We start from the raw sequence: 13245 nt of genomic DNA, 5'->3' as shown, positions 1-13245 counted from the left end.
CCCCACATTTACATTTCAGTTTAGTTTTTGTTTTATGGTCTTATTTTTCTCTTTTCAAAATGTATTATAATTTATTATTATAATCTATAATTGTAATTAATTATAATAATAGTCATTATTAATGTTATTAATAATGATTGAAATTAATTCTAATACTTTATTGTGATCTCAGTTGACAATTATAAAGTTATAAAGATAAAGTTAATCCAGTAAAAACTTTGAGTTTCGGATTGGCAAAATATGCTGGAAAATTGTTGTTATAAAATGTTTTCAGTTAAATTATAATTTAATGAGGAGATCATTATTTAATTATTTAGTAAAGTAAATCTGCAAGACCTTTGAGTTTTAGATGGCAAAAAATAAATCTGTTGGAAAATGTTAAAATATATAATCTTATAAACTTAAAATATAGATATATAAACTTAGTTAAAATATAATTTAAATACAAGTTAGTTTTATAATCTTTTTATTTTTTTATTATTTATGTAGTTCGGTAAATCCAGCAAAGTTTCAGATTGGCAAAATCTGCTGGAAAAATGTTAAATTATATAATCTTTTTATGTAATATTTTATTTCAATTATAATTTAAATGCAAGTTGTTTATATAAATTTTTATTTATTTTATGTTAGTTTTTATTTATTAAAGGTCTTTGTTTCAATTTTTTTTTTTTTGTATTTGTATATTTTATTTGAACTTTTACATCTGTCTACACGAAACAATATGATGAATCTATGAACTACTGAAGTTAGCTACAAAGAAGTATAATTTTAATTGTTTAATTGCATTTAGCTAGTTGCTTTGTATTAGTTGTTTTATTTTGATTTGCAAATATGTTTTAAATCTGTATTATTCCAGTCATCTCCATCGATCGTTTGGAGAAGATGAATTTCGCAGGCGCTAAACTGCCGCGTTACGAGTCCCTGCGCGGGCCACGCCCACTCGACCTGGAGACGGCCGTCACTCTTCCCGACTCGGTCTTCATCCCCGCCCCCGAGGGCAAAGGTCAGCGGCACCACAGCGAGCCAATCGCAGAGTCCGGCAGAAACCACACGGCCATTCGGAAGAAACGGCACCCAGATGAGCGCGAGCAGGACGCCATCGCCAGCGTCATCATTTTCCACAGCCTAGCGGCGCTGCTGCCGGAGCGATACGACACCGACAAGAGAAGCCTCAGGTGAGACCAGACTAGACTAGACCAGACTAGACTAGACCAAACTAGACCAGACCAGACTAGACCAGACCAGACTAAACTAGACCAGACCAGACCAACTTAGACCAGACCAGACTAGACTAGACCAGAACAGACAAGGCTACACCAGACCAGACCAGACTAAACTAGACCAGACCAGACCAGACTAGACTAGACCAGACCAGACTTGGCTAGACCAGACTAGACTAGGCTACACCAGACCAGACCACACTAGACTAGGTAACACTTTATTCGATAGTCCACTTTAGAGATTCTACTAACAGTAAGTAACTTTGCAACTACATGTCAACTAGCAGTCATTAGAGTATTAGTAGACTGTCTGCTTAATAACTTCTAACACTTTATTTTGATGGGTCCACAACATATAACATATTGAATATGAGAAACTTTGCAAGTATATATCAACTTATTCTACTAACCCTAAACCTACCCTACTGAGAGTTAGTAGACATGTAGTTGCAAATTAATGAGAATTAGTTGACATGTAGTTACAAAGTTACTTATAGTTAGTAGAGTGTCTAAAGTGGACTGTCAAAATAAAGCGTAACCCTAGACTAGGCTAGACCAGACCAGATAAGGCTAGACCAGACCAAACTAGACCAGACCAGGCTAGACTAGACTAGACCAGACCAGGCTAGGCTAGACTAGACTAGACTAGACTAGACTAGACCAGACTAGACCAGACCAGGCTAGGCTAGACCAGACCAGACCAGACCAGACTAGACTAGGCTAGACCAGACAAGGCTACACCAGACCAGACATTCACAGACTCACTGACTGATCTAACGCTGTGTGTGTGTTCAGGGTTCCCAAGCGTCCGGTCATCAATACTCCTGTGGTCAGTATAACGGTTCATGATAACGAGGAGCTGCTGCAGCACACGCTGGATAAACCCATCACAGTGCAGTTCCGCCTAGTGGCCACCGAGGAGCGCTCTAAACCCATCTGTGTGTTCTGGAACCACTCCATAGTGTGAGTACACACTCGTACGTGTGTGTAGTGTAGATATGAGCAGGTGTTTGTGAGTGAGATGTGTTGTGTTGTGTGTGCAGCCCTGGCGGTCCGGGAGGCTGGTCTTCTAAGGGTTGTGAGGTGGTCTTCAGGAACAGCACACACATCAGCTGCCAGTGTTACCACATGACCAGCTTCGCTGTGCTCATGGACATCTCACGCCGAGAGGTGACTCAACTCGACTCAACCTAACCCAACGCTAACCTGATCAGAACTTAGTTGGTCTCTTGGGGCAGTATACTTTATACGTCCTAGCAACATCCCACCAACTACCTAGCAACCACTGAAAATGCTCTAGTGATTTTTTACCACATAGCAATGCTCTAGCAACCACCCAGAAAATCCTACCAGCAATCACTCAGAACTAGGGGTGTAACGGGACACAAACATGACGGCTCGGTACGTGCCTCGGCTTTGACGTCTCGGTTCGGTATGGTTTCGGCACAGCAGGAGGAAAAAATACTAAACACAAAATAATGGTTTTTTATAATTAAACAGTGGTTTACTGAACAAATTGCTCTTTCTTTAAATGAATTCAATTATAATTCAAATTTTCTTATGGATAAAAAATTATGCTTATGCTCTAAAACTACAGGGAGCCCTTTTACATTTCTATAAGGTTACAATTCAGTACAATACAGTTCTCTTCCATCTTTATTTGACCCTCTAGCGCTAGCACTCTCTATTCTAATTATATCCTTTAAAAAAAACAAAAAAAACGTGCCCCTTTTAGACTTGAACTCTATTCATTTACTAACTGCTTGTTGTCTTAAAATAAAATAAAATAACACTAGCTTCTCTATTCTTTTTGTATTCTATCTATATGTTTTCTTTTATTTATTAAACAATTATCAAAAAAGGGCCTCTAACACTAGCTTCTTTTTCTATTCTATCTGTTTTCTTTTTATTTATTATATAATTTAAAAAAAAACCTTGTTACGTGTACTGCATTAAGCTAACTGAGGCTTGTTACAGCACTTGCGTATCATTGCTCTTTTGCTGAGTTTGATTGCTTCTATTGTCCTCATTTGCAAGTCACTTTGGATAAAAGCATCTGCTAAATGACTGAATGTAAATGTAATTTAACAGAGCACAAACTTACTATTAATTACTATTTATTTTTAAACATGATAATCAACACTCAACTAAAAAATTATAAGCAAACATGTAAATTGCACATAATGCAGTTTTTAAATGAGCTAAATTATAAAGTTTCTTTTTCTTGTTGAAATATATTGATTTACACAGTGGCTGTCGTGCCTTGTTTCATAACAGATTTATTTAAACATACACTAAATAATTACTATGTCATTTGTGGACACTGATGACTTGCCTGAGGTAAATGAAATGCTACGTGACGTTATGTTTACAAGCTGTTTTGATGACATCTTTCCGCGGTTGAAACACTGATTGAATGATTAACGTGAGGCGTCAGATGTTCATTCATGTTTATTTCTTGTTAAAACTAGTAGTACAGAGAAAGGATGATCACGCTGCTGTTTGAACTGAGGCGTTTATACAGCGATTATTGTTTGAATTTCCTGATAAAATGGATTTCATTTGAAAGATGAGACTTTGTTTCTTATCAAAAGTAACATCCAATGTTAATGTAAGCTTCCAATGAAGTTTCACTCATGCAGTGGTTAAAACAATGCTGTATTTGTTCGATACACATTAGGTACGAACGCTTGTACCATAAACACCCCTACTCAGAACTAACCTCATCAAATCTGGTGACTAGCTCTTCCTCTGAAAATGAGTTTATCTCTTCTGTTGAGCCAGGCATTGGCTACTTCCTGTTTACATTTCAGGTACTTCCTGGTCTATCCTTTGAGTCAGATCCCAGAGTTTGGGTTCATTTGAAAACTTTATTTGGTGGTGAAGAACCACGTATTTCTGGCCCAGAACCACCCGATGCTTGTGTAAAGTCATTCAGTCAGATCAGAGAAATCACATCATTTTTTGTGTGTTAATACCCAGAAAACAGTCTGTCTGAGGCTGAAATGATCTTGATCCTGATTTGGATCCCCAGCCGAACCCCTACAGGCGACTTTAGCATCTAAAGGTGGCCGGCCGAAGTATACTTTTTGCTTAAAGCAATAAGCCCCAAGAAGCCGTGGTTTACAGTGAATTTATAAGAGGGGTGTTGTTAGGCACGACGCAGAGCGGCGCTGTTATAAATTCACTGTAAACCACGGCTTCTTGGGGCTTATTGCTTTTATAAAACGGTTATTCCATATACGTAGCAAGGTTTCACAAAATAAAACAAAGCAAATCAAACCTAACGATTTTAATAAAAACATTCTTCCGCCAAACAATGTAGTTCCTCAGAAACGGTTGTGGTTGCAACAAAGTGGTTGCCGAGCAACACACAGAAACAAAGAGGTGTATGTTTGTAGAGTAATTTACAACGGCTTCGAACTCAGCTCAACCAATCAGAATCATGGACCGATCAGTTTTATAAGTCTGAATAAACGCTTGTTTCTGCTTCAGAACGGAGAGATCCTGCCGGTGAAGCTGATCACATGGAGTTCAGTGGGCGTGACGCTGGGCTTCCTCTTCCTCACCATCGTCTTCCTCACCTGCCTGCGGGCGGCGAGCAGCAACAAGACCAGCATCGTCAACAACGGCGCGGCCGCGCTCTTCATCGCGCACCTCGTCTTCATCCTGGGCATCAATCAGGCCGATAACCCGGTAACACCCACTTCCTTCCGGATTTTTAATAAGTTGGAGCGTCGTGGTTTTCACTCGCTCCACCTCGAGCACAATTCATGCCAACGACCCATGATAAAACTGCAAGGATTTACATGTTGAACATATTTAGCTAGCTTGATATAGATGGATCACTCAAATCAGAAAGCATGTGAAGGTTATGATTAGGGCTGCGATGATAAATCGATGCAGAATGGATTCGTGGATGTATTCTAAGATCTTCCGAATGCATGGCGATTCTCTCTGGAATGGATTCTGAGCTTATATTTTAACAGGAGATGGCGCTCTAATCTAGTTATTATCCGCACACTCAAACACTGATGAAGAAGAGCGATGAAGAGTCATGTAATCTCACCTCGGCTGTGAACACCCTTGTGATTCGCTTCAACCTTGTTGCGGCCGTCTGTCTCTCTGCAGTTCCTGTGTACGGTGATGGCCATCCTGCTGCACTTCCTGTGGCTCTGCGTCTTCTCCTGGCTCTTCCTGGAGGGGCTGCATGTCTACCGCATGCTGAGCGAGCTGCGCGACATCAACTACGGCCCCATGCGGTTCTACTACCTGATTGGCTGGGGCGTGCCGGCCTTCGTCACGGGTCTGGCGGTGGGACTGGACCCCGAGGGCTACGGGAACCCGGACTTCTGCTGGCTCTCGCTCTACGACACCCTCATCTGGAGTTTGGCGGGTCCCGTCGCGTTCGTGGTGTCGGTGAGTGTTCGGCTCTGTTTGCGCAAAATATAGACCCTTTTTTTTGTGGTATATCTCACAGAAACCTCAATTTTTTACATATCAACTTCAAATTTGGAACATAACTTATTTAGACAACGAGAACAATTTTTAGAACTATATCTTTGTCGTTATCTTTATAGTTATCATGCTTGGTGTGGTGCTACAGCGCAAACCATGTTATTGCAGGCATTAGGTCAAATGAGCTCAAAAAACTATTTAAAAAAAAAAAAAAATTTTTTTGTGGACTAATCGCTTCAGCTGTCTGTCTGTTGTCTGTTTCTCTCTCAGATGAACGTGTTCCTGTACATCATGGCGTCGAGAGCCTCGTGTTCGCTCCAGCGGAAGAGCTGCGAGAAGAGAGACGTGCCGGCGTGAGTCTCGTACACACTCAATCCTGAAGCGTCTGTGTGTGTAGTGTGTTTGTTAAAGTGTGTGTGTGTGTGCGCAGGGCGGGTCTGCGGACGGCGTGTGCCGTGTTGCTGCTGGTGACGGTAACGTGTCTTCTGGCGTTGCTGTCGGTCAACAGCGACATGATTCTCTTCCACTATCTGTTCGCCGGATTCTGCTGCGCTCAGGTACCATGAGCTCATCAAAGCCCTAGCAATCACTCAGAACAGCTGACCCTAGCGATCATGATCTCGCGTGTGTTTGTGTTTCAGGGGCCATTTATTTTCTTCTTCCGTGTGGTGTTCAATAAAGAAGCAAGAGACGCCATGCGCTACTGCTGCGGCAAGAAACGACCTGATCACATGATCAAATCCAAACCATCCGTGAGTCTACAGACTGTTAAGGTTCTTGCACACCGAGTCTGAAATTTTTGAATGCGTTTTTTCATTTATTTCGTACTCGTCATCCTTTCCTATCAAAATGCTTGCTACGGATGCCAAAACGCAGAAAATCAAACCTGATCCGAATTTTTGTATGACGGACGAAAGTTTCGGTTGATTGATTTGAATTGATTTTGTCTGAAAACTTATTTTTTATTTTTCCACGTGTCACAAAATGCTAAATTTTTTTTTTTAAATTTGGAAGAAATGTCATCAGTAGTTTACAGAATAAAACTAAAATTAAGTTTTACTCAAACACATAACTATAAATTGTAAATCCAGGGAAACAGAGAATTTTCTAGTAGTCTCCTAATTTTTCCAGCTATATACTCAGTGCTGCTTGAAAGTTTGTGAACCCCTTGCAGAGTCTGTGAAAATGTGAGTAATTTTAACAAATTAAGAGAGATCATACAAAATGTTATTTTTTATTTAGTACTGTCCTGAGTAAGATATTTTACATAAAAGATGTTTACATTTAGTCCACAAGACAAAAAAAAAAACTGAAATTATTAAAATAACCCCCTTCAAAAGTTTGTGAACCCTTGGTTGTTAATACTGTGTGTGGTTACCTGGATGATCCACGACTGTTTTTTGTTTTGTGATGGTTGTTCATGAGTCCCTTGTTTGCTCTGAACAGTTAAACTGCCTGCTGTTCTTCAGAAAAATCCTCCATGTCCTGCAGAATCTTTAGTTTTCCAGCTTCTTTAGCATATTTGAACCCTTTCCAGCAGCGACTGTATGATTTTGAGATCCATCTTTTCACACTGAGGACAACTGAGGGACTCAAACACAACTATTAAAAAAGGTTCAAACATTCACTGATGCTTCAGAAGGAAACACGATGCATTAAGAGCCGGGGGGTGAAAACTTTTGAACAGGATGAAGATGTCCAAATTTTTCTTATTTTGTAGAAATATATATTTTTTCCATTTAGTTCTGCCCTTCGGAAGCAACAGAAGATACTTGCATGTTTCCCGGAAGACAAATTAAGTACAATTTACCCTGACCTTCAAATTCAAAAAGTTTTCACCCCCCGGCTCTTAATGAATCGTGTTTCCTTCTGAAGCATCAGTGAATGTTTGAACCTTTTTTAATAGTTGTGTTTGAGTCCCTCAGTTGTCCTCAGTGTGAAAAGATGGATCTCAAAATCATACAGTCGCTGCTGGAAAGGGTTCAAATATGCTAAAGAAGCTAGAAAACTAAAGATTCTGCAGGACATGGAGGATTTTTCTGAAGAACAGCAGGCAGTTTAACTGTTCAGAGCAAACAAGGGACTCATGAACAACCATCACAAAACAGTTGTGGATCATCCAGGTAACCACATACAGTATTAAGAACCAAGGGTTCACAAACTTTTGAATGGGGATATTTTAATAATTTCAGCTATTTTTTTTGTCTTGTAGACTAAATGTAAACATATTTTATGTAAAATTTATTACTCAGGACAGTACTAAATAAAAAATAACATGCATTTTGTATGATCTCTCTTAATTTGTTAAAATTATTCATATTTTCACAGATTCTGCAAGGGGTTAACAAACTTTCAAGCAGCACTGAGTATATATATATATATACATTTTTTAATGATTCATTTTTAGTTTTTATTTTATTCATTCATATTATATTGCACACTATTTTTGCAGTTTTAATTCTTTTTGACATCATTTTTTTTATTTACAATTGACAAAATAAAAAAAATTCCATTTTAATATTTTTTGACAAATGCACAGCGCAGCATTGCTGTACAAATTTCTTTGTTCATATATATTTTAATATAATTTGTTCGTATTTTGTCATTATTAGTAATATTTCAGTATATGTTACTTCATTTATACATGTATACATTATTTTTGTAGTTTTTATTCTTTTGCAAACTTCTGTTTTTGTTTAGTGTTTTATTTGAATGAATAATTCCCTTGGAACGATTTCTTCATCTGTCCGTCAGGCGTTTATCTGTAACAGTAATTTTGTGGACGGACATCTGTATCATCTGCCATTCGCTGAGTCCAGTGTGTCTCTGAACGGAACCCAGAGCAGCAAAACCCATCAGAACTACATGCCCTTCAGCCTCCGGTACACACACACACACACACACATATGACCTTATGACCACAAGCCTTAGTAATCACTGGAATTCAGACTATTTGATTTGATCACTAATGAATCATTCAGACTGATTGGGGAAACAGTTTTATCAGTTAAAAAAAGACGCAATCAACTAATGAAGCACTCATGAAGTGTTGTTTTGTTTCAGTGGAGATGATCTGAACAGCAGTCACCTGAGTCTGAGTGAACACAACACACTCTTCAAAGACAAAGAGCAGATGGACGGTAAACACACACACACACACACACACTCGCGTGTGTATGTCTCACAGTGAACTCACTTTAACCTCTGTGTGTAGATCATGACTCAGACTCTGACAGCGATCTCTCAGAGCTGGAGGACGATCAGAGCGGCTCGTATGCGTCCACACACTCGTCCGACAGTGAGGAAGACGAGGGCGAGTTCCCGCAGGAGGAATGCTGGGAGAATCTGGCCACCAGCGGCCCCATCAAACCTCACGGTACGACGTCACGCGGCTCACGCGACTCTGCGCTTCTGTTAGTGCGTGTCTGACATCTGTCCGTCTGTCTGTCAGATGTCTGGGAGGGTGAGACGGGAGCAGCGGACGAGCGTCTGAAGGTGGAGACGCTGTCCAAACCCGAGGACAGAGCAGAGGATCATGGGACGGAAAACCTGCTGCTGCTGCTGCCCAGTTTACCAAACACCAGCGCACCGCCACACAAAGGTCTGAACGAGCGAACGGACGAAATAGTTTTTAGTTAACTACAATTATACTATACTGATACCTATAATTATAACTATACCGATAAATGTAATGATAACTATAGTTATGATAAAATAAGTATACAGATAACTATAGTGATAACTAAAATTATGATAACATAGGAATAACTACAACGATAACTATACCGATAACTGTAATAACTATACCAATAACTGTAATTATAACTATACCGATAACTATAATTACATTTAAAAGTACGATAACTATATAATTATAGCTACAATGATAATGATAACTAGTACCATAACTATAACTATCATTGTCAATATTTGTGATAAGTAATTATAACTATAATATACAACTACTATATTACAACTAAAACAATAACTGTGATAACTAATTATAAATATAACTGTAACAAAGACTATACTTAAAACTATATAATTGTACCAATATAATTGTAATGATACCGATACCTAATAATTATAATAACTTTAATTATAACTATATTATTAACTATACTATAACCACAATGATAACTATGAATTAGTGTTGTCAAATGATTAATCGCATCCAAAATAAGTTTTTGTTTACATGTGTGTGTACTGTGTATATTTATTATGTAAATGCACACACGTGCATGTATATATTTCAGAAAGATGCTATTTTTATATATTAAATATATTTATTTCTAATATAAATTATATGAATATAAATATAGACATGTAAATGCATGTAAATATGTTCAAAATATATACTGTATGTGTGTATTTATATATACATAATAAATATACACAGAACACACACATATATTATGTAAACAAAAACTTTTTTTATTTGGATGCGATTAATCACAATTATTCGCTTGACAGCACTACTATAAATGTAATTATTAAAACAGTGATAACTATAATGATAATTATAACAATACCTATAATAACTATTTGTATCTATAATGATAACTAATTATAACTGTAACTATGACTAGCTATAAGTACTGCTGCCCAGTGTAAAGTGTGTTCAATTTTAACGTGTGACCGTGGCGCGCAGGAATCCTGAAGAAGAAGCAGCTGTCGCCCATCGCCGAGAGGAACGCCATCAATCGCATACACAACCAGCTGTCTGGAGACTCCGCCTCCTCGAGGGGCCTCTCCTCCAGCGAGGGCCGAGGGGGCGGGGCTAGACGGGATTATCAGAATGGGGCATCCACGAGCGGACTGACGAAAATGCTCGATAACGACTCGTCCGAATCTGAGTGAGTGATTCACGTTCACTGATCTGTGCCCTTACTGTGACTGATTCATCAGTGACATTACTGTCAAATTTATATCAGAAAATCATAATGTTAATGTTTAGGATATTATATTATCTTCATGCCTTATAGGGTTAGGGTTAGCTGGGTGATAATATAGTTGCATTTTGCGATGAAATATAAAACTCAAGCAGTGGAGACTTGCTACATAGCATATATTGTTTTACGAGTGTACTGTATGTATGCAGATAAATATATATCCAACTTTATATATAGTGCTGTGCGATAATAGTTTAGATTTTGATATATATCCAACTATACTATATATCCAGCTTTATATATATATAGTGCTGTGCGATAATATTTTACATTTTGATATATATCCAACTATACTATATATCCAAATTTATATATAGTGCTGTGCGATAATAGTTTACATTTTGATATATACACAACTACACTATATATCCAAATTTATATAGAGCTGTGTGACAATATAGTTACATTTTGCTATATACACAACTATACTATATATCCAACATTATAAATATTGCTGTGCAATTATAGTTTACATTTTGCTATATACACAACTATACTATATATCCAAATTTATATATAGAGCTGTGCAACAATATAGTTACGTTTGGCTATATATCCTACTATACTATCTATCCAGCTTTTGCATAGAACTATGCAATAATATAGTTAAATTTTGCGATATACCCAACTATACTACACATCCAACTTTATATATAGAGCTGTGCGAAAATATAGTTACGTTTTGCTACGTATATATCCTACTATACTATATATCCAGCTTTCTATATAGAGCTGTGTAATAATATAGTTACGTTTGGCTATATATGCAATTATACTATATATCCAGCTTTCTATATAGAACTAAGCAATAATATAGTTACATTTTGCGATATACCCAACTATACTATACATCCAACTTTATATACAGAGCTGTGCGAAAATATAGTTACGTTTTGCTATATATGCAATTATACTATATATCCAGCTTTGTATATAGAACTAAGCGATATAATTACATTTCACGATATATCCAACCATACTATATATTCAAGAGCTGTGAAATAAAATTGTTTACATTTAGCTTTATATAGCCAACTATACAACATTATATGAAAGAGCTGAGATAATATAGTTGTTTTTCAGTATATTCTTCTATACCATATATCCAATTTTATAAATAGAGCTGTGCGATTTTATACTTGACATTTTGCTATATATCCAACTTTATATATAGAGCTGGGTAATAATGTAACATATAACAAAATTGTACAAAATAACATTTTGAAATGCAAAATTTAAAGTGTCCACGAATCAGATATCGACAGATGTGTCTTTCTTTGCAGATGCTGATGAGTGACAAGGGAATGAAGGCGCAGAACAATCGTCCTGTTTCTGTCACTCTGTTTGATTTCTCCTACATATGACGCGACAGTTAATCTTATTCTCTGTGCCAAACACTGACGAGAATCTGTCGTTTTTTACATTTTTGTTTACATACTTGAAGTGAAGCACTTTTTTTTATTTCTTTCGTCCTCTCGTTGCATCGAAACCACATTTTGAAACAGACATTTTGTAAATGAGTAAAAAAAATATCAGGGAATTTCCTACATGAAGCTAAACTACTGCTGGATTGAGCTGCTGCTGTACGAGCGATAAATGAAGGAACGAATCACTGGACGAACCATGAGAAGGAACTCCTGATTCAAGCCTTTCACTGCTGATGCCACTCATGTTCGCGATGCCTTCTCCACCAGCAGGGCCTTTTATTTCGTACCGTTGGAGGAGAGCAACACTTTTGATACTTGCTTTTTTTGTAAATTTTGGGGACATTTTTATACGAACTTTTAAAAAGACTGACGTTTAAAACCTTTTGAAAGAAACCCTTTGTATTTTATAGATTAGCAATTATGTAAATGTGAATTTAAACCTTTGTTTCACAGTGTTGTACAGTTCTTTAACATGTCACGCAAAAAACACGCTAACTCATCCAAACATTTCATCTGAATCACATCTGCACGATTTACGCTTCACTGCGTGAAAATGCAAACGTCAATGCCTCCGTTGAGTTTTATCGCACGATGTGCTGCTTCAATCTTCTGAGACGCTCCAGACGGGTCATTTTTGGACTTTTGATAACAACAAATCATGCTGTACAGTTTTATATCCGTACAGTTCTTTGCTCTCAGTGCTTTATTATGGAAGTGTGTTTAAGCCATGGGATAAAAAATGTAAAAATTGCAACTTTTTGTCCCACAATTCAGTCTTTTTTCCAGTTGCAAGATACAAACGCGCATTCAAAATTGTGAGATGTTAACTTGAAATTTTGAGATTTTTGATTTACATTTTATTTTTTATTCCATGTTGGAAAGAAACCAAAACAGAACCAAAAACAATTGTGAAAAATTAATTAAAAAATTGCTAAATGTAAACTTGCAATTTTGTTGGAAAAAGTCCGAATTCTTTAAAGAATTGTAAACTCACTATTCAGAGAAAAAAGTTTGATTTTGTAAATTTGCAATTTGGAAAATTGTAAGATTAAAAAGTCGCAATTACATTTGAATTTTTTTTATACTGTTGCAGAAACAGAAAAAACAAAATTGCGAAAACAATTGCACGATGTAAACTCGCAATTATGAGTTTATAACTCGCAATTGCGAAATATAAACTTAAAGTAT

General features: G+C 37.1%; 1 protein-coding gene across 1 annotated transcript in view; it reads left to right on the top strand.

Annotated features, from left to right (window-relative positions):
• celsr2 (cadherin, EGF LAG seven-pass G-type receptor 2) overlaps positions 1 to 12046 on the top strand; it is a 50663-nt gene extending 38617 nt beyond the window's left edge. Inside the window, exons 22-35 of the mRNA XM_058759990.1 lie at positions 857 to 1175; positions 2016 to 2183; positions 2264 to 2390; positions 4716 to 4916; positions 5352 to 5639; positions 5949 to 6031; positions 6109 to 6235; positions 6320 to 6430; positions 8433 to 8560; positions 8742 to 8818; positions 8893 to 9054; positions 9130 to 9279; positions 10330 to 10534; positions 11914 to 12046. Coding sequence (XP_058615973.1) covers positions 857 to 1175; positions 2016 to 2183; positions 2264 to 2390; positions 4716 to 4916; positions 5352 to 5639; positions 5949 to 6031; positions 6109 to 6235; positions 6320 to 6430; positions 8433 to 8560; positions 8742 to 8818; positions 8893 to 9054; positions 9130 to 9279; positions 10330 to 10534; positions 11914 to 11920 — 2153 coding nt within the window. The 3' untranslated portion in view covers positions 11921 to 12046. The remainder of the gene's footprint in view (positions 1 to 856; positions 1176 to 2015; positions 2184 to 2263; positions 2391 to 4715; positions 4917 to 5351; positions 5640 to 5948; positions 6032 to 6108; positions 6236 to 6319; positions 6431 to 8432; positions 8561 to 8741; positions 8819 to 8892; positions 9055 to 9129; positions 9280 to 10329; positions 10535 to 11913) is intronic.
• Positions 12047 to 13245: the final 1199 nt, after the last annotated feature.

Source organism: Onychostoma macrolepis, chromosome 22, assembly GCF_012432095.1.
Source record: "Onychostoma macrolepis isolate SWU-2019 chromosome 22, ASM1243209v1, whole genome shotgun sequence".
Taxonomy (NCBI): domain Eukaryota; kingdom Metazoa; phylum Chordata; class Actinopteri; order Cypriniformes; family Cyprinidae; genus Onychostoma; species Onychostoma macrolepis.
Note: the sequence above shows the minus strand (reverse complement) of the source record. Positions and strands in the feature narration are given on the sequence as shown.